This window comes from Aspergillus thermomutatus (assembly GCF_002237265.1).
Source record: "Aspergillus thermomutatus strain HMR AF 39 chromosome Unknown NODE_154, whole genome shotgun sequence".
Classification (NCBI taxonomy): Eukaryota; Fungi; Ascomycota; class Eurotiomycetes; order Eurotiales; family Aspergillaceae; genus Aspergillus; species Aspergillus thermomutatus.
The window spans coordinates 42,344-60,180 of NW_020798203.1; the positions used below are offsets into that span (position 1 = coordinate 42,344).

Here is a 17,837-nt window from a genome sequence, read left to right on the forward strand (position 1 = left end):
AAACATCCCCCACTTCACCTGGGGTAAATTATCGTCAGGATAGGATAAATCAATAGGCGTTGTGCAGGGCTGCAGGCTATGGAACACGTCATACTCAAGACTAGATAGATGATAACTGCGTTGATTCTCTGATTACATGACAAAGGAAATAAGTCAGTCCACCCCAGAACAACAGTGGTATGACATGGCATGATCTTTCTAGCTACACTGTACTTGCATGCAGTAGCTGCAAACTATGTTATGGGAGGTAGAACGAACTCCAGGAGTAAATTGAGCAACAACTAGCAGCATTGAATATCTGACTATCACCAGCCAACAATCCTCTCATCACTGCCTTACTCAGATTAGTGGGAATAGATAGTGGGTGAATGGTCAATGGCTAATGTCAATGTTCACAAGACCCAAAACCCAGATCCCTTGTCCAACCGCCAAGGAAGCTAAATCTGAAGCTGAGCTCGAGCTAGACAACGCCAGAGTTTCCCAGGGCCAGTCAGCTCGCCCCTCCACCCGTGGCATGTCTACAGGGACTCGTCTTTGAAGCCGTGGCTGAATGGCTGTGCTCTGGGCCCAAGCTGGAATGCGGAATTCTGGTTGCAGTTTAGGCGTAGGATACTCCGTAGTCCATACCTACTACCTTCAACCTAAGATAACTGGTAAGTAATCGAGTTAGGGAGTACAAGAGGACATCCCCGCCAGCGCCAGCAATAAACATACTTTTGTTGTCTCATCTCACCTTGCAGATTTGCCTTTTTGCGATCGCCGCCACAATTCTGTACTTTGTCAAGAATTGAGAAAGGATCAGATGGCTCGTGTGCGTTGATCATGCAAATTACTGTAAATGGTCTGATAAAGCTGCACGCCAACTTTAAAGGCTGGAGCGAACCCCGCCATGAGTGAGTTGACTGACGGCGATCAGAAGACGACAATAAAGACCTTGCTCCGGCGCAAGTGCGGCATGATTAAATACCAGCTTTGAGTCTGATCTTTTTTTTTTTTTTTTTTTTTTCTTTCCTCTCTGATTTCATTTTTCATTCCGTATCTTTTGTCTTGTCCCGAGCCGCGGTCGGTCGCATTCTCAATCCGTCCATCATCGTCGCCAGGGTTTACGACTGTACTCCGTTTCTACGGTACACAAGCGGCCATCGACGAGTCTGGAACGGAACATGGGGCTATCATCAAGCGACGGAGACATGAGCAGTAAAAATCATCACATGGTCATCGTGCTTGGTATAGGATTGGGAGTCGTCTCATTGATCATCATGTGTCTGCTGTGAGTCCTTTCCAATCACTGTCTACAGAGCTGGGCTGTGAAAGTAAAGGGTAGCTATGGACAGTAATTGATAACTTGATAGATTGACCATCTTCGTCAACCGCCGCGAGCGGACGCCCACCTTCAAGAAAAACAGAAAAGACCCCAGCGACAAGCTGCGCAAATTGGATGCCGTCTCGCCGATACGAACGCTTGAAGAATGGTGGTCCAAATTGAAAGGTCCTCTTCTGCCATCCGAAGGGGCTGATGGGCAGTTTATCTGGTACGTGGACTTTCCAGCAGGAGAGTGATCGCATGCAGCTGAAGCGATCACGAAGCTCATCACCAGCTAACACTCATCTTCATCAGCGTCGTCTGCCTTGAATCCGTCCTACGCTCTCAGGAAATCCGAGAACTCAAATGCTTACACGTCTTTCACAAGGAGTGTCTGGATAAGTGGTATCTGCAGGACCATTTCAACTGTCCGCTCTGCCATCGCGCATATTATGTTCAGGAGTCGCGGCCCAGTAACGACTTTGTATGGATGGTATGACGGAGTCCGGGTGTTTTGACGGTCGGCCATTGTGGATTCTTACTTTTTGTTGCTGCACCGAACCTGCGCTGGACGTGTAATGCTTACCAAAGACTTACGACTTTGCCTGATGATGTTACGATGAATGCGATACCTCACAAATGAACTAACACCGATCAGACGGGAAACCCATCTCTCGATGGTAGATACTCGAAGTTGAAATCCCAGGTGTTGGGATTATACCACTCCAAGACATTGTACAGCCCCGAGGTCGCATCGTTGAAGACTTCGGCTTGCACAGGCTGCGGGTCGAGAATCTGATCGAGGATATGCGACAGTTTCCTCTCAACCTCCTTGCATGTCTGGTAATTCCCATGGCCCGGGCGCGCTACCCAGGACAGGCACGAGAGAAAGACGCTCAGGTTCCGGATAAGTTCGGCCCGCGGTAAAACGATGGTATGGGGTCCGACTTCCTGGCTCTGTCGGAGGAGCTCGAGAGTCAATACGCTGGCGCTGGGGAGACCGTAGTAGAGAATCTGTACCGTGTCAGTCTTTTGAAGCCACGAACAAGTCGCATAGGGTGTTCCTACAATCCAGGAGTAATGTCGGCTCATGTCCATCTGCGAATCTCTCTCCGCATTGATCCTGATAATGTTCGACAGTACCTGTCTGGATGTTTCGAAAAGTGCCTCTTGGCCGGTGTTTGTGCGTTTGACAAGCGTCCTCTGAACCAGAAAGACGGTGTACAAGTAGTCAAGATAGGTATGGAGTAACGCAAATGACGAACAATAAATATCATTCTCCTCCACGTCCGCACGAATATCGTAGCGCAGATAAGCAGGAGCCTTGTCCCACGTATTCCGCGCTTTCTCAACTAGGCGACTACGGAACATCTCAGTAGTGGTCGATAGTTTGGCTTCGGGTGTCTTACTTTGATTTCTGCACGAGATCCTCCTGGTCACCAGTGCCGAGCGCTAGTTCAAGCGCCTCTTCTCGGAAGATGGCGAGCAGGAATCGAAGGCGAATTAGTGTAACGGGGTGGGTGGTCCCATAAACATGCCATCCCGCCTTGTCCAGGTCGGATATTGCTTGCGTCAGAGTGCTCCCGCCCGCAAGTAGTATTTCATGGCTGATATCCATGGGAGGAGTCAACGTGCAGTATCGGTAATTGATGAGGGGCGGCCGGCCCACAAACGTAGCTAGCGACTTGTCCGCGTAGAATGCTGAAGCAAAGCAAACTCTTCTCCATTGACGCAGAAACCATGGGCAGTCATCGGTCTGAGCGCTCTCTTGATGGAGACCGGCAGCGTAAATCGTGGCAGACAAATCACCCAGTCGACGCCAAGCTTGATAACCTACATGACGATCAACAAACCATCAACTGTTCGCAGCGGGTAGTCATACTGGAGTCTCCATATTGCTGTGTCCTTAACATGACATCGTTATACTGGTAGAAGCCCAGGAGTTCGTTGACCGACGATGCCTGATCGCAGAAACCGAGGCAGATGCCACTGGCCTCAACGATCTGAGCGCGAAGTCGATCTTTGGCCTCGCTATCAGGCGCTGCTTGAGTGAAATCAGGATCGCTGTCAGGTGTAGACATCAAAGCTATTCCGGTAATCGCAAAGATATTCCCCAGTGCTTCCCATCGGGTGTTCCTCCCAGTAAATGAAGATAAGTACTGCTCCACGGTCATCGAACCTTGAACGGTCAGCGGGCGAGAAGTATTTTGAAAAATCTGGTTGACCAATTCTTGAAACTGAGATTCAAAGTCATTTGCGTCTAAACTGTCAAATATCCTTCGGATGGACTCAATGATCGAATAGATAACGATCTTTGGCACAATGGTAATCACCGTCCGAGCATGGTACTTGCGAATCATGATATCGCAGACCGGAAGATCGTAGAGCAATTTGAGCATCTCCGAGCCCATTTGCAATCGATCCGAATCAACAGAGCGAGTGGATACTGCAGCCGCCGAGCTGTTGTCTACTTCAAAAGGAATGTCACTGCGATGCTCGGCAAGAACAGCTGAATAGCTGGTCGACCCAAGATATCCAGGAAGGGCCGATGGCGGCTCCAGAGTGGTACGGAATCGACTGTGTTCACGATTTGAGCCAGGACTTGAGGCACTACAGACAGTCAGTCTCTACCATGAATGCCCATCATTGCCAGCCGGGATCACATGAAAGGGTTCTGACTTTGAACTTGGCTGACTCGTCAATCTCCTCGATGCTTCAATGGGGCTGGCTCGACCGGCGACTGTTCGCTTTGTCATTGGCGCAGGATGATAGAAGCATCGGCTAGTGATGTTCTTCACCGTGCATCGGCCACACACTGGTCTCCCATGATCACAGCGTAATTTCGCTTTGCGACAGGGTTCGCAGGACTGTAGCGTTCCATTGCGACGGACTGCCGAAGATCGGGTTTGTCCTGTGGTTTCGACCATTCTCGGCTGCTTGAAAGTATTTCCCGTCAAGAAGGCCTGGTCCCCCATGAAATCATCACAAAATTTTGAAGTTTATCACTATGTTTGAATACTTGATTGTCATATGCATCTGAAGGGATTATGGTGAGTGTGAAACATGGTCATGCTTGTAGAATATGGGCGAGACTTCTGAAACACAGCAAAAAGTGATCCTTAGCCTGTCTAGCCCAAAGCGGTTAGCGCTGTCTAACTTATAGAGCTCCAACAACAGTCCGTACTCCGTAGAGAGGGACTTAATGAAAAACTTCATCCGACAGCAATCACCAGCGAGGATTAACTCGTTGATCAGTTATCCTCGAAGCTTTACCAATGGAGAATTTACTACGAGCTCGTTTCTATGTCAACCAATCTGCTTTGATATGTCATACTCATCGAGCACAAGGGACAACCGGACCTCAAGTTTCTTCAACCGTAAAGCTGAAGGTGATCTTCATGACCAGTACTACGAAGATCGCAAGAAGCTATGGCCCGCTACGCACATGCGCAAAGAAGGCGAGTCTTATGAGGAGGGTCGGGCGCGTTATGCATTTGGTTCGCCGATGCTGACTGTCGACGGTCGTGGAGCGGTTGTTGTATAGTCATGGTAGTAAAAATGGGACATATGGTCCTCAATAGTAGCTAGATAGCCCGATTAAGCATAATTGAGGATAGCCCATTAGGAACCAACGGCACAGATACATCACCAAAGCCGGTGACACGCTTGAGTAGCATTCGATGAACGTACGCAGTCTAAACCGGGCCAGCAAGAAAGATTAGCCTAGACGGAACAAATCACACGTGGGCAGCGCGAGGTCAAACATAAAAGCAGCTGCATCCCAGGTTTGTGGCGGGCCAACTTTTCTACCCGCCAATATACCCAAGTTCATGCGCATCACACTCTACGGAGTACATCGATCAACCTAATGTCCTACACTCCAGACCACAAAATGACCCAATCGACGCCCCTCCAAAAAGCAGAGAACCTCATCAACTGCCTTGAAACGCACGGCCAAGGCGATTACATCGGCGAATCCATCAGCCAGCTCGAACACTCTCTCCAAGCCGCCCACCAAGCAAAGAAGGCAGGTCAGTACTCCAACCCACCACGTATCCCTAATCCGCAGCCCAGCCCAACCTGACCTTCCACCGCAAAGGAGCCACCGACGAACTCATCCTCGCCGCGCTCCTCCACGACATCGGCCAAATCATCCCCCTCGACTAAACGCGCGAGATCCAGATCCGCATGCAACCGAACAACTCCACCCAGTCCATCGGCCGCATCGGCCACGAGACCCTCGGCGCGGAGTACCTCCGCGCCCTGGGCTTCAGCGAGAATGTCTGTAGATTGGTCCGGAGCCATGTCCCGGCGAAGCGGTACGTGTGTGCAGTAGTAGTCAATGGCGATGGACGGGAGCAATGGTAGGAAACTTTAAACTAACGGGTCTGTGTGCGCTCGCAGGTATCTCACGGCTGTGGATAGCGCGTACTACGCTTCGCTCTCGTCTGCGTCGAAGAGGTCGCTTGAGTTCCAGGGGGGTCCGTTTTCGGGGGCGGAGCTGGCGGCGTTTGAGGCCGATCCGCTGCGCGATGAGATGGTCATGTTGCGGCTCTGGGACGATAGGGCTAAGGTCCCTGGGATTGAGGATTTGACGCCGCGGGCGGGGGAGTATCTGGGGATGATTGTGGGGCATTTGGAGAGGGTGGATTCTGGGCCTGTGGGGGAGGGGTCGGCGGTGCGTGTAGCTGGATGATTTGTTCAGTGGTGACTGGACAGGTGGAGAGGCTGTGGAGCAGGGTCATTAGTGAGGGGAATGTCTTGGTGATATTGCGGCTTATTTTTTGTAGGCACTGGTGTCAGCATCACCCGGCTCAATGTAGATCTTGGCTCCGTTCACCTGTTGGTCGTGTACATGACTATGGAGGATAGACAGGAATCAACTCAGAAGAATTCTCATGACTATGCATGTCGTTGATCAAAATAAGCATAAGGCTTGTGGTAATGTGTATGCATTGATTCGTTCATACAGAAGGGTATAGACGGCATGACGCGTTCATCTAATACTTCCATCGCAACCCTCAAACATGGTGCTCCACGTTTGTCACCGAGATACCGGTTTCCTCGGCCTTCTCGGCCACATCCTCGGGCAGAGTGCCCAGGGCGCGGCCGCCGAAGAGTAAATCAATCTCTTCCAGGGACTTCTGCTTGGTCTCCTTGAAGAAGAAGTAGATGACCGGCAGGGTAACACAAAGGTCTAGAGAATTACAGTTAGTCCCCTTTCAAGAAGATAACACTTTTGTTCTGGATAGAGGAAACTTACTCCATGCTACAAAGACGAAGTAGAACTTCCATCCAATCTTACCCAGAGCAATGGGAGAGACTTGGGCCCAGAGAGTAGCTACGGTCCAGTTACCGACACCTGTCGCAAAGGCGTTTCCTTTACCGCGAATCTGCATAGGCATGACCTCGGACATGTAGACCCTTGATCGCAAAATCAGCTAACGTCGTTGAAAGCAGAGTGACCAGAGCACTTACCAACTGCAAGGGCCAAAGGACAGGGAAAAGATGATCGTCACGCAGAAGAGGAATGCAACACCACCTATACTGTAGCCATGGCGGCTACCATCCTCATTCTGCGAGTTCAATGCTGCTTCACAGATCAAGGCAATGGAAATCCCGATAGCACCAAACATCATCGGCTTGCGTCGTCCTACTCTGTCGAGGATGAAGACAATGAAGACCAAGTTCGCGAGAGGACCGACGCAGTTGTAAATACCGGCGACCAGGGTGGCTCTGTTCCCGGTGATACCAAGCGCCTCATACATAATCGTTTGATAGTAGCCGATCACGTTGACACCAGTAAATTGAGTAAAGACCTGCACGGCGACACCATGACTATATGATGTGGTTAGCGACTAGGATTATATCAGGGTGGGTTGTTGCCGGCCAGGTGGCGGCCGAGGGGAGGACGTACAGTAATCTGGTCCGCCATTGAGGAACTTGGAACATGATGAGCCAGCCAGGAGCAGTAACAGCCTTCTCGGCATCAATGGTCGTCCTGATCTCGGTGTATTCGTTCTGAATCCAGTCGTCATTGGTACCGTCGTAGTGCAATTTCTTCAAAATCCTCAGTGCCTCGTCATACTTCTCGGACTCGACCAAGTATCGAGGGGACTCTGGCATGAAGAACATGCCGACAACGAGAAGCAGAGCAGGCACGGCCTGAAATGCCAAGGGGAATCGCCATTGGAACGAGCTCGAGTCTTTTGCGTGGAGTGATCCGTAACCGACCCATCTACCGATTGTCAGCAACCCTGGACATCCCAACTGGAACAACAGTTACGTACGTGCTGACGATAAAACCGACACCAATCATCTGTTGCGCCAGTCCAACAATCAAACCACGAGAGCGAGGGTGGGCACACTCGGCCTGGTAGACGGGCACGGACATGGACATGAGACCGACGGCCCAGCCTGCCAGGATACGGCCGACCAGAATCATGGCCAGGTTTCGTGCCGAAGCCTGAAGAATAGCACCGACGAGACAGATAAGAGCACCCATCTGGATGGTGAATTTACGCCCGAACCGATCCATCGTCAGACCTCCCTGAAGGGCCCCAATGGCGGCTGTCGCAGTCATTCGTCAGTGGGTGAGCGGCGGAATCGCTGCAGGAAGGATGGGAGGGAAGACCTACCGCCTCCATTGAATGTACTGTTAATGGCACCGATAATGGCGGATGTTTTGGTGGTATTGAAGAAGGCAAGGAAGTTAGGACTCGCAATAACATCGGTCATCACACCGGAATCGTATCCTGTTAACAAGCAGTTTAGCGAGAAAATCGAATAGAGCGACTGTGGAAATGTGTTTTAGCAACTGAAGAGGGACAAAAGCGTCCCAAACCTCAGAATTCAAGCCAAAAGAGGTTGAAGAGTATCATTCCTGAACGTACCAAAGAGAAACGACCCAGTAGCTGCAAAAGCAGCCAGACTGATGGTGAAAAGTCTGCCCATTTTCGCTACACTCAAAGATAGCAATACTAAATACCAGCAAGAAGCGGAGCGCGCATGGGGAGCGAAATCAGCTGGCCGGCGGGGGAACAAGCCATCTCTATATAAAACTTAGGTTCACCCATTCGCGAGGAGCCGTCAAATAGTGAAAAGGCTTGTGTCGCTGGCACCAAGAAAGTGGCGAGGCCATCGAAGCGAGCCATGCCAACTTGAGGGCAATGGACCGTCTCGCAGGCTCACAGCGAAGGGCAAGCGGAGAGAAGGACCTCCAAATCCGGGGATTGCGGGTTAAAGATCCAAGCTAAGACTCTCAGCAACCGACAATTCAGCCGGACAGTCCACTCGAGGCATTCGTTTGCTGATCTGGCATCCCTTCGGCAGGGAAAAATGAAGTGGCGTGATTGGTGCAATAAATAAAAGTGAGACTAACATCTGGCATTTATCCTCTCGTATTCCTATTGATCGAACAAGCACACCCAAGCCAGGTATATCAAGGGGATTTCTCCGTTCAGTTATCGTGGAATAAGCCAAGCAACCACATGTTTTCAAGGCTGGCGGGTGCCATTTTCACTTTTGGGAGCTCTGACTCTCGATTCCGGTGGCATGGCCTAGGTTTGAGTTAGATTCTACTTGCACAATGGCGGGTCCAGGTGATTGAATTCCGTACTTCCTACGGAGAAAGCTGAGAGATTCGCTCAGCGGCTGATCAAGCCGATATTCTAGCTGAGAAAGAGCAAGGAGATGCATTGGTTACCATCCAATGTAGATTTTGAAAATCCTTGACTGGCACCACCGACATGTATGTAGTACAGCAGTCCTCGATCCCGGACTCAGTGATAGGACCCGAGTTGGCGTCTCACCCTCGCGTAATCTCTAGATAAATGATCCCGCATGAGTCTAGACTAATTCGCCATTGGAAACTAGATCTGAAAGGGCTAGGAAACAAGAAGGATCCGCCGAGTCATGTGGTGAAAGGCGTGTGCTGTCACTGTCAGGCGATTCTCGGATTGCGACGACGATGCTGATCACGTGAAACAGAGATGCCGGAGTAAGCACGTGACTGCGCGTCGAGCGCGTTGGCCGACTTCGCGCCAAACACGCTCAACTTTCCGCTTGGCGTAACTTGTGACCGAAATGGAGGCGTTGTTGGAAATGCAGCAGTAAGAAAGAAAAATGAGCACGAGATCAGCTGGTCATCGTCTGAATGCGCTTCAAGGCATTCGCAATTCATAAAAGCTGAAGCCAACCTGTTCCAATTGGTTGCATATGACTCCTTACTTTGGATGCTTCTTCCCGGACCCTGAGTGTTCTTACTCGGCCTTCTACGCAGTGGAATTAGACACCGTCCTCATCCCAATACTATGTCCTATGCGCCCGAGATTAATACCAAGAGTGGGAGGTCGGTGTAGTCAATACTGGAGAGTTCGTAGGCAATACGTCAGGTCATCAAAGAACTGGACAAGTGGGAGTCACACACGTAACAATCTGTCAATTGTAAGGCAGCGTTGGACAACCCCTCACTGATGCAGCAGACTTGTAGAGAACTTGAGGTCAATATCAGCCTACGCATTCCTCATGTTCGCAACCAAGGATCAATTTGACCCATATCAGGACCTGTGGAATCTCCTCGTGCGGGCGGGCTGGATCGGCCGAACTAACGAGCGGGCGTATAGTCATAGGTACCTTACTAGTTACGGCCGTACTACAACGCCTCCACGGTGTGCAGTCCGCGTCCACATCGCGACGCGATTAGATGAAGCGCTTTTTTTCCCACTGCACCACTAAGAGATCTAGTCCACTCCAGATCTCTCATCCAATTCCCCATTCTCCTCCATATCAATGTTCTGATCCTCTTAATTCTACGGCTCTCTTTTCCGTTACTGCTCTTATATTGGCTTCCAATTCCCCATGCCGCTCCGATCTTGAATCCTAACGACTGGTTGCAAGGTCGAGAACATGTCGGATCCCGAGCCTTCTGCTGCGCCATGTTCCTCCTCTCCGCCAACGGTACAGACTCCTGAATCTGCTACTTTGAACTATGCCTTCCTCGTGCACTCCCAGAAGACCCTCACTCAGAACCTTCCCCCGCGAGTCGACAACAAGCTGCTTGCTCGTCAGAAGCGCCGTCGGACAAGGTATATATGAGCTTGATTCGAATCTGAAGTGGTCAATTATCATTGACTGGCTCTCCTTGAACCATCTTCGCTAATCGCTGTCCAATTGCTGCCGTGTAGTCCCGAGGACCACGCGGTTCTCGAAGCCGAATACCAACGCAATCCCAAACCGGACAAGACAGCGCGCGCCAGCATTGTGAGTCGTGTGTCGTTGGGAGAGAAGGAAGTACAGGTATGACCTTGAGAACAAGTACGACGCGTCGTACACTTTTAATTCTGAAATATCGTGCAACGCTCCAGATCTGGTTCCAAAATCGTCGCCAGAATGACCGTCGAAAGTCTAAACCCCTCCAGCCACACGAACTTGTCGCCCCTCGATCGGACGTGTCTAGCCCTCTAAGACAAACTACAAGCGATGACATTCCCTCTGCGGAGCCAGGATCATCGAGTGGGGGAGAGCAGTACGACGGACGGGAACAAGACAGGGATTTTGCAGAACTGCCTTTAGAAGATGGCGTGCCGCAGTCTTCATATGAGTCGGTAGAAAGTGGAGGCAAGGACGATATGGCACAGCTCAGTCTGAGCTCACAGACAAGCCTGTCGTCGCAGTCAAGCGAAAACAGTCAAACAGAGCTCCATAGGGCCATTTCGGACACGAAGTCGACTGAGCAATATACCGACACGCCGGTTGATGACACACAGCTCTCTGCCAAGAGAAAGCGTTCCATTTCAGACCTGCACGGAAATATCCCAACCACACTTCAGCAGCAGCAGCAGCAAACTCCAAGCGGCCTGCAGGTTCAAAAGTCGCCACCATCCCTGCGTATATCACTTTCCTTTGACGGAGAGGCAATGGTACGAAAAGAAGGCGAGTTGACCCCATCTCCCCCGAAGGGACGCAACTCTCTCCGGATCGCCATGTCCTCGGATGGAAAAGCTGTCATCCGTACAGAAGATGAGCCATCCCCGTCCAAGGGCCGCATTTCCATGTTTTCCACAAGAAGCTCCCGATTTGCTGGATTGCGTAGAAGCAGTAGTGCGGTGGTCCTTGGAACACCTCGGGCTGGCGCCATCGAGAAGGAGAAAGCCTTCGGGAGATCTCGAGACCCTCGGAACTGGGAATCATTCTTCGACACGGACGCAAGAAGCGCTTTGTCGACTCCAACAAGCTCTCAAAGTGCTCCAAACTCTGCTTCCCCTAACCTCATGCTTGCCCGTGGTCAACGTTCATTGACCCGAAGCTTATCAGCAAGACACACTAATCTGTCAACATCGACCGCCAACGATTACCTCAACACCCCGATCCCACAGCATGCTGGTGAAAAGCGGCGGAAACTTTCGCGTACAATCTCCTCTCTGGGCCGACTCGAGTCTGGCCTTGGCAATCTCAACAGAACACCATCGGGCGCATACAAGACATCGAAACTCCGTGATACTATGAAAGACAAGGATGATTTGGATATCGAATGCGGCGACTCGGACAAAGAAAACTGGATTCCTGGGACCCGAGTCTCGCATGTTCGCCGGCGAGCCGCCTCCCATCATCAGTCTCAGCGCCCGGTTCTCAGAGAAGCCAATGGACGAGATGGCAGGATAAACAGGAATCTAGCAGCAACAGGCAGACGTTCCCGAATTCCTCAACCGGCGCATCGCAAAACCATCAAGTCCATGCCAGAGCTTGATGCGGATGTTTCAGCTTTCATGGCTGGCGGAGGAGTTGCAAGCCAAGAAGAAGACCTTGACTGTGTTCAAGGTCTATTATCCTTGAGTCAAGGCGCTTGGAGGTAGACTTCATATTCCTCCTTGTCTCTGTCTCTATGATACCATTAATTTCCTTTGTTCCTTTTCTTTTGTCCTATATTCTTGACGTTCCTTTCTGCTCATGTTGAATGTCGCAAGCAAGCTAGGAGTGATTCCATGTATGATGTGGGAGCGAAGCTCGTTTTGTAATGATTGATCTGTCTTTGCCTTGTGGACATAAGCCTCGGTTGTACGGAACATATAGCTTGCCCTTGGAGGCTATGGCCACTTGTTTGTGTTGATCACGATGATGATGAAACCCTTGTCTTGAGATAGCCAAGCGATATTGATGTCAGGCAAGTCGTCTCGCTAATCAGGCGACGAGGACGAATATAAATTCTTCATTAAAATACCAATCCGAAGAGTAGTGTATTATTCGATCTAGATTGAAAATGCTGGAGAGAAGTTGAAGTTGAAGGAAACTCCTGGCGGCAAGAAGAATGCAGGATGGACGCACGTGGTCCGCTGGCTGACTGATAAGGAATGAATCAAAGCGTTTGTCTGTTCTTTTAGCTCCGAGTCTCACTCTGATATATGAGCAATTTGTCTTCGTCCCTGAGCTTTCTAAGACACAAAAGCTCGAGGGCTTGGACAAGTAGGTGTTATATAGTCGGAGAGGTAAGTTTTTACGAGTCGTGCTCTGTTTTATGCTCCTATTCCCCAGGACATGGTATCTCGACCTTTGAGTGAGCCCGTCAACTGTCCCAGCCCATATAAAAGCGCTTATGGCATCGAATACTGATCTATTGATTTGATTTGGGTGATCGAGTGTGTCATTGCTCCTTTTCCTGTTTCATCCCGCTTACGTTGTGTTCTTCGATTTCCATCTGAGCGCATACAGGCCTCCATGTTGTGTGCAATCTGCTATTGTCCATGCAAGAAAAGCATTAGCATCCTTCCCCGACTTATTGTATTTGCCATAGGACCGTGCTGACCGTGGACTGACAGAGTCCCCGTTCCCATACTGCTCCTAGCAAGAACATTGCAATCTTTGGACGTCGGAGCAGTTTGTTGCCACATCGCATCGTCACAATGGGCGGAGGCCTCAAAGTGGCTATTGTCGGAGCTGGCTTCGCTGGCTTACGGTGTGCAGATATACTAGTCCAGAATGGTGCTCAAGTTACCATCTTCGAGGCAAGAGATCGACTCGGAGGGCGGGTGCGTTCATAAGCACATGGATCATCACGAATTACTTACTGAATTTAAACAGGTCCATCAAACAAAGATCGGAGATCATCTTATAGACTTGTGAGATGTCCGAACTCGCCTGCTTCGGAAGAGTCTATATTAATTTGTCGAAAGGGGCCCTAACTGGATTCATGGTACGGAGAAGAATCCCATCGCTGGCGTGGCAGAGGTGACCGGAACGACTATCGAGGATTTTGAGGGCGAGCAGATCATTTTCTCCAGAGACGGAGAGCTCATTGATGAGGTCACCTCGACCAAGATCTCTGAGTTCTTATGGAGCACGATAGACGACGCCTTTGAGTATAGCAATGCGCACAAGGACTCAATTCCACCTGATCGAAGTCTGCTTGACTTCTTCAAGGAGAAAGTCAGCAAAACGGGCTTTAGCCCCGAGGAAAAGGAACTCTGTATAGAGACATGCAGGCTGTGGGGAGCCTACGTTGGTGACCCTATTGAGAGACAGAGTCTCAAGTTCTTCTGTCTCGAAGAATGCATAGACGGGAGTACGCGCCACACCTTCTCTATGGCTGCTGTCCGCTGACAATGCATCGCTAGACAACTTCTTCGTCGCATCTACTTACAAGAAGATCTTGGACTACATTTCCAAAGCAGCCACCCAACATGCCGACATCCGCTTCAACCAGCCGATCATCAAAATCGAAACGGAGTTCCGAGAGAACTCGTGCGCCCCTCGCAAGGTGATATTAACAACCGCAGCCGGCGAAACCCACCAATTCGACGAAGTAGTAGTGACCTGCCCGCTCGGCTGGCTGAAACGCAACAAGTCCGCCTTCCACCCGGCACTACCCCCTCGACTCCTCCAGGCCATCGACAGCATCTCCTACGGCCGACTCGAGAAGGTATACGTGACATTCCCACGAGCCTTCTGGCACGCAGACGCAGAAGCCGGGCTGAGTGGCACGGACCCTAAGAGCACCGGTCACAGCAATCCCAACTTTGCGCAGTTCCTAGACCCAACCTACACCGAACACCCCGAAGGCATCCTCTGGAACCAAGAATGCCTATCGTTTGCCGGCTTCCCCGCCGACTGCGCCCACCCCACCCTCCTCTTCTACACCTACGGCCCCTGCGCAACATACATCGTCTCCAAGATCGCGAATCTCGACCCCGCCTCGGACGAATACTACACCTTCCTCGACGGCTTCCTGCGCCCGTTCTACTCCCGCCTGCACGGGTACTCGTCCTCCTCAGCCGACTGCAAACCGGTCGCGTTCGTAGCCACCCAGTGGCAGAACGACCCCTACGCGGGGAACGGCTCCTACTGCAACTTCCAGGTGGGTCTTGAGCAGGGCGACAAGGACATCGAGGCGCTGCGGGGCGATATCGGTCCCGAGCGCGGGGTGTGGTTTGCGGGCGAGCACACAGCGCCCTTTGTGGCGCTGGGGACGAGTACGGGGGCGTACTGGAGTGGGGAGCGGGCGGCTGGGCAAATATGCCAGTTTCATGGTCTGGGTAGATTGGGGATTGGCGCTGGGAGGGACGATTCGCTGCCTTCGGCTGTGGCGAGGAAGATTCCTTCGTCTGCCTGAGCTGCAGATGGTTGGATATTCATGTATTTTGGGACAGTGTCAAAGGATGCTGCGCTGGTTGACATCTCAAGTATATACTAGGTAGTGTGTTGGTGCACTTTTGTTCATACTTCTCTCCTTTTGGAGATGCACATAACAACGATTGACATTTGGATTCGATCAAAGTATTTACACCAACACACTTGTGATGACCAGCATACAAAAACACAAAGCCATCCCATACCTGCAGACCCAGCAAAAGGAAGATGCACCGCAAATAGGGGAATCAAAAGGACAGTCTCAGCCACAGTATCCACGGAGCAAAAAAATAGAACGTTCAAGAAAGCCTGCTGAACACCTCGCATAAACAGAATTGCCTGCGCCCCAACATGAACGACTGAGAGTATCGACGGACCAGCGTGATACTCGAACCGCACCTTCCCAGACAAGCAGACAAGGCAAACCACCAGGGTACGATACAGTAAACAGAACAAATGACAATCTGGGTATTCACAAACTCCTCCTATCAGCGTCAAAGAAAAAGCAATATTCAGGATTCCGTGTAAAGTCCCGAAGCAAGCAATAGTATGATACAGTGCGTAGCGATGCTTATGTGAATATTTGGCCAAGTTGCAAGGGCAAAGTGAAAGAGGAGCCAGGTGTAAGACAGAGCTGCCGGTCAAAGTATGCCTTCAACATCAGCTTTTTCCAGCTGTTTGAAGTTGCGTTCAATCGGGACAAGCGAGTGATTCGAGTATCTCCCAGAGCATTCAAGATCTGGGTCTGCGAAGCGCATAGCTTACGAGCTTGAGACAATAGGCGATGGCGATTGAGAGAACGTCGACAAGAGCGATTGTTTTTCGAATCAATCTTCCCATATTGTTTCGAGGTCAAGATCTTGCCGACGTTCCGCTCCACAGACACTCCAGCGCTTCCTCTTGTCGCTCCTCGCCCCGTAGACTCCTGAGCCGCCTCGCATAGAGCCAAAAGAGCCCGCAGGACCCGAAGCATCGGATATACCGCGGCGCCTGTTCCCGTTGGCTGCCGCTTCCGCTTCGTCCGCCCTATCTGCTGCAGCCTTGAGCGCCGCGATTTGGTCGGCTTCGATGGCCGCAGCCTCGGCATCAGGAATATCCGGGATGGTCTCCAGAGAGGATATGCTCGGGCTGCGCGATCGGAGGCTTGTAGGAGTCGACGGTACGGACGACGTAGAGGAGGTAGAGTATCCCGGGAAGGCTTCGTTGAATTTCGAGCCGAGAACCACTGGTGACGAATGGATCGAAGAGGGACTGCTAGCAGGCTGACTGATCGAAGTCGCACTGGGGAAGTGAAGGGGCGATGATGGTCGTCGGCGCCCGACACGGGGCAGGGTGTGTGATAAGACGGGGGATGTGGTGTATGATTCCCCATGCGGTGATGATTTCATGGTTGTGTCAAGCTCAGCGTGCTCTGAGATAGTTTCTGAAATGTTCAGAGGCACCATCCTGGCTTCGAGGGAGTCCCCCGAAGGTATCTGCAGAGGTAAATACCGTCTTGGAACATTATCATTGAGATTCGAAGGCGCCCCTCTACTATTGACGAAAATATATCGTCCTCTGGAGTCCAGCCCCGGGGACGAGTGAGCGCGCGTCATTGGAGGGACACCCGAGACCTCCGCCAACGACCGCGAACGAAAATGGGAGCGGGGGAAAGGCAAGCGACTCGGGGGAGCGACCGGAGGATCGGGGGTAAGAGACAAAGTTATCATGACGTTGTCGGAGCGCTCTGACTTTCCAGTAGCCTCCGTCATCGCATTCGCGGAGCTTGCCAAGTTGACTGGTTGGACTTCGACCGATCTTGCAGCGCGGGGCGGAAGAATGCCCCCCTCTGGGGAAAGACGGGACGCTTCCATGTCTGTCTGAAAACAGAAATGCAACGGTAAAAAATTTGTCTTTCGAACTAGCTCGGCCTCATGCTTGAATGTGTACGGGAAACATGAGAGTGAATCGATCCAAGAGGGTCCAGACTCTCGCGACCCAAAAAAAAATAAAGAGGATACGGAGTGTTGAGGAAATCGATTATACCCCTGGAGATATTATCCTCCAACAAACCCGTCCAACAGCTGGTTGTATGGACGTCCGGGGTAGGCGATGGAGAAAAGGGGGTTTGATAGGAAGAGTAGAGTTGAGTGGTGAGATCAAGACACGAAGAAACTGGATGAAGAAGAAGAAGAAGAAGAGCAGCCAAACCGAGGCGTGATCAATCGGTCGGAGAAGAGCGGACAGAAGGAGGAGGAAAGGGAGGGAAACCACCCAAGGACGACTCGTGACAGCGATAGCAGTGATGATTTGCGAATGAAGAAGGACAGCTTCTTGTCTTTCAGATGAAAAGAAATTTCTTTTCTCTTTCTCTCCTTGCGAATCATGCCCGAAACTTCCCTCGTTTGTTCTGGTCGAATATGGCCAATCCGCGATCTGTGCTCATCAAGCCAGGGGGACGCTTGTTCGGAGAAAAGCGACCGAAATCCCTCCCCAAACAGCGATTTAACAGCCTCACAGGGCGCAGATTTCCCAGGATTACATGCAATAATGAGCAGGATTCGACAGAAAGTCTACAATAATGCTGGGACCAGCAGAGAGAAAGAGCCTGGCCGCATCCAGGCGTCTCCAGATCGAAGCCAAGCGATTTCCTAGCACTTACACCTGGTCACAGACTCCGTGTACCAACACCACCGGATACTTTATCGACACTTTTTGAGCAAGGATAAACGACTGAAATTTGCTTTTATGATGATTATTGCGAATTTTGTCTTTGTTTAAAGAGTTGAGTAATCTAAGCGGCTTTGGATCCCTTACTCAGGGGAAGCCCGTTGCAAGGAGCTACCTACTGATGATCATCATACTCAATTGATGAGCGCTCGGTATATGGACACAGCTAGCTGATGTGAAGAAGTATCAAGACGCAAATCATTAT

The 17,837-nt window shown here is 51.0% G+C and overlaps 6 protein-coding genes across 6 annotated transcripts; 3 read left to right on the forward strand and 3 right to left on the reverse strand.

Moving 5' to 3' along the window:
* Nucleotides 1-1,259: 1,259 nt before the first annotated feature.
* On the forward strand, nucleotides 1,260-1,802 carry CDV56_105260 (putative RING finger domain protein; the record flags this gene model as incomplete). The annotated part of the gene is made up of 3 exons (XM_026758879.1): nucleotides 1,260-1,270; nucleotides 1,353-1,532; nucleotides 1,619-1,802. 3 exons carry the CDS (start codon nucleotides 1,260-1,262, stop codon nucleotides 1,800-1,802), a joined length of 375 nt encoding a protein of 124 aa, XP_026612823.1.
* A 155-nt stretch (nucleotides 1,803-1,957) lies between these two features.
* On the reverse strand, nucleotides 1,958-4,184 carry CDV56_105320 (putative C6 transcription factor; the record flags this gene model as incomplete). The annotated part of the gene is made up of 5 exons (XM_026758939.1): nucleotides 1,958-2,317; nucleotides 2,372-2,663; nucleotides 2,713-3,136; nucleotides 3,186-3,913; nucleotides 4,102-4,184. The coding sequence occupies 5 exons, from the start codon at nucleotides 4,182-4,184 to the stop codon at nucleotides 1,958-1,960; spliced, it is 1,887 nt and encodes a 628-aa protein (XP_026612824.1).
* Nucleotides 4,185-5,335: 1,151 nt separating this feature from the next.
* On the reverse strand, nucleotides 5,336-8,257 carry CDV56_105579 (sugar porter family MFS transporter; the record flags this gene model as incomplete). Its single annotated transcript, XM_026759198.1, has 9 exons — nucleotides 5,336-5,675; nucleotides 5,736-5,991; nucleotides 6,360-6,500; nucleotides 6,567-6,727; nucleotides 6,782-7,141; nucleotides 7,221-7,541; nucleotides 7,594-7,873; nucleotides 7,942-8,058; nucleotides 8,197-8,257. 9 exons carry the CDS (start codon nucleotides 8,255-8,257, stop codon nucleotides 5,336-5,338), a joined length of 2,037 nt encoding a protein of 678 aa, XP_026612825.1.
* A 1,953-nt stretch (nucleotides 8,258-10,210) lies between these two features.
* On the forward strand, nucleotides 10,211-12,156 carry CDV56_105937 (homeobox domain-containing protein; the record flags this gene model as incomplete). Its single annotated transcript, XM_026759556.1, has 3 exons — nucleotides 10,211-10,389; nucleotides 10,489-10,600; nucleotides 10,669-12,156. 3 exons carry the CDS (start codon nucleotides 10,211-10,213, stop codon nucleotides 12,154-12,156), a joined length of 1,779 nt encoding a protein of 592 aa, XP_026612826.1.
* Nucleotides 12,157-13,200: 1,044 nt separating this feature from the next.
* CDV56_106129 (flavin monoamine oxidase family protein) lies at nucleotides 13,201-14,906 on the forward strand (the record flags this gene model as incomplete). Its single annotated transcript, XM_026759748.1, has 4 exons — nucleotides 13,201-13,326; nucleotides 13,379-13,416; nucleotides 13,471-13,859; nucleotides 13,912-14,906. The coding sequence occupies 4 exons, from the start codon at nucleotides 13,201-13,203 to the stop codon at nucleotides 14,904-14,906; spliced, it is 1,548 nt and encodes a 515-aa protein (XP_026612827.1).
* An 844-nt stretch (nucleotides 14,907-15,750) lies between these two features.
* Nucleotides 15,751-16,776, reverse strand: CDV56_106302 (uncharacterized protein; the record flags this gene model as incomplete). The annotated part of the gene is made up of 1 exon (XM_026759921.1): nucleotides 15,751-16,776. One exon carries the CDS (start codon nucleotides 16,774-16,776, stop codon nucleotides 15,751-15,753), a length of 1,026 nt encoding a protein of 341 aa, XP_026612828.1.
* Nucleotides 16,777-17,837: the final 1,061 nt, after the last annotated feature.